The 1,103-nt window shown below is 37.3% G+C and overlaps 1 protein-coding gene across 1 annotated transcript in view; it reads left to right on the top strand.

The window, feature by feature from the left end:
- The window catches only part of LOC106882856 (atrial natriuretic peptide receptor 3-like), a 5,800-nt gene extending 5,435 nt beyond the window's left edge, over positions 1–365 (top strand). The window contains exon 2 of the mRNA XM_014933659.2: positions 253–365. Coding sequence (XP_014789145.2) covers positions 253–365 — 113 coding nt within the window. The remainder of the gene's footprint in view (positions 1–252) is intronic.
- Positions 366–1,103: the final 738 nt, after the last annotated feature.

The following is a 1,103-nucleotide window of genomic DNA, read 5'->3' as shown; positions in this document are numbered from 1 at the left end:
ATATATATATATATATATATATACACATATACATATATATACATATATACATACATATATATGTATATATTATATATATTTATATATACACGTATATGTATATATTATATATATTTATATATACACGTATATATAGTTTGTATATTGCATATATAAATACGCTTACAGGCCCACCTACATATATATGTGTGTATGTGTATATTTACGTTTATATATGTCAGGATGTATATTTTCATTGTCTCGTCTTTTCAGAAACAGACAGATGCATTGGTGAACATTCAACGGCGTTGGCGGGCAGAACATTTAAAGCTGTATTTGAGAAAATGTTAGCTGACATAGTGGTCTTCATACCATCCGAATATTGAAAGAGTGTTACATGTATTATGATGATCCCAGCTGGCTCTCATGATACCGATATTTTTTCTGATGGTCAGTGCTCTGTAAACATTGCAAATCCTGTAGGACCTGACGTGGACAGCTGCAAAGGAGATTAGGAAGCCGTAGCTTGCAGGAAGGGACACAGCAGGCGTTCTGATTGCGTCCACTTGCTAGACTTAATTCCCGCATCTTTAAACAAGGCGTTAGACTCTATTCGGAGGCCTATATGAAGCTGCTTCAGACTGGTCAATTCCTGGCTGGAGATGATTACCGCTGGAAGGCCACATAGGTGTGGCATCAGGATTCGGTTCCTTGCCATACCTCCGGAAAGATTCAAAAGTTGTTGTCAGGGGAATTTCTACGAATTGCTACCAAATATTGTAATCCTATGAATTACTAAGTGCGACACACGAGTGAGAAAGACACCAACTGCTATGCCAAAGGCATGTAGGCCGAGCTGTTGGCCAAGTTCAAGGATATAATCGAAGAACTTTCCTGGAACTCAGTAAGAAACGCAAGTGCCAGGTACTGGAGCTGAATTAAAACCGTAGTAATCGCTGAGGGCTGTTATTTTGAGTAAACTGTCATTGCTCAATAATAGATGAGGATGTTTGATTTTTGAAAATACTTCAATTTTGGGATGGGCTCCTGCGTTTTCATTTTCTTTTATGCAAACTTCCAAATTGAGCTTCAACGCACAGTGAGTAATTTATATGTATATATAT

Source organism: Octopus bimaculoides, chromosome 8 (genome assembly GCF_001194135.2).
Source record: "Octopus bimaculoides isolate UCB-OBI-ISO-001 chromosome 8, ASM119413v2, whole genome shotgun sequence".
In the NCBI taxonomy this organism is placed as follows: Eukaryota; Metazoa; Mollusca; class Cephalopoda; order Octopoda; family Octopodidae; genus Octopus; species Octopus bimaculoides.
Note: the sequence above shows the minus strand (reverse complement) of the source record. Positions and strands in the feature narration are given on the sequence as shown.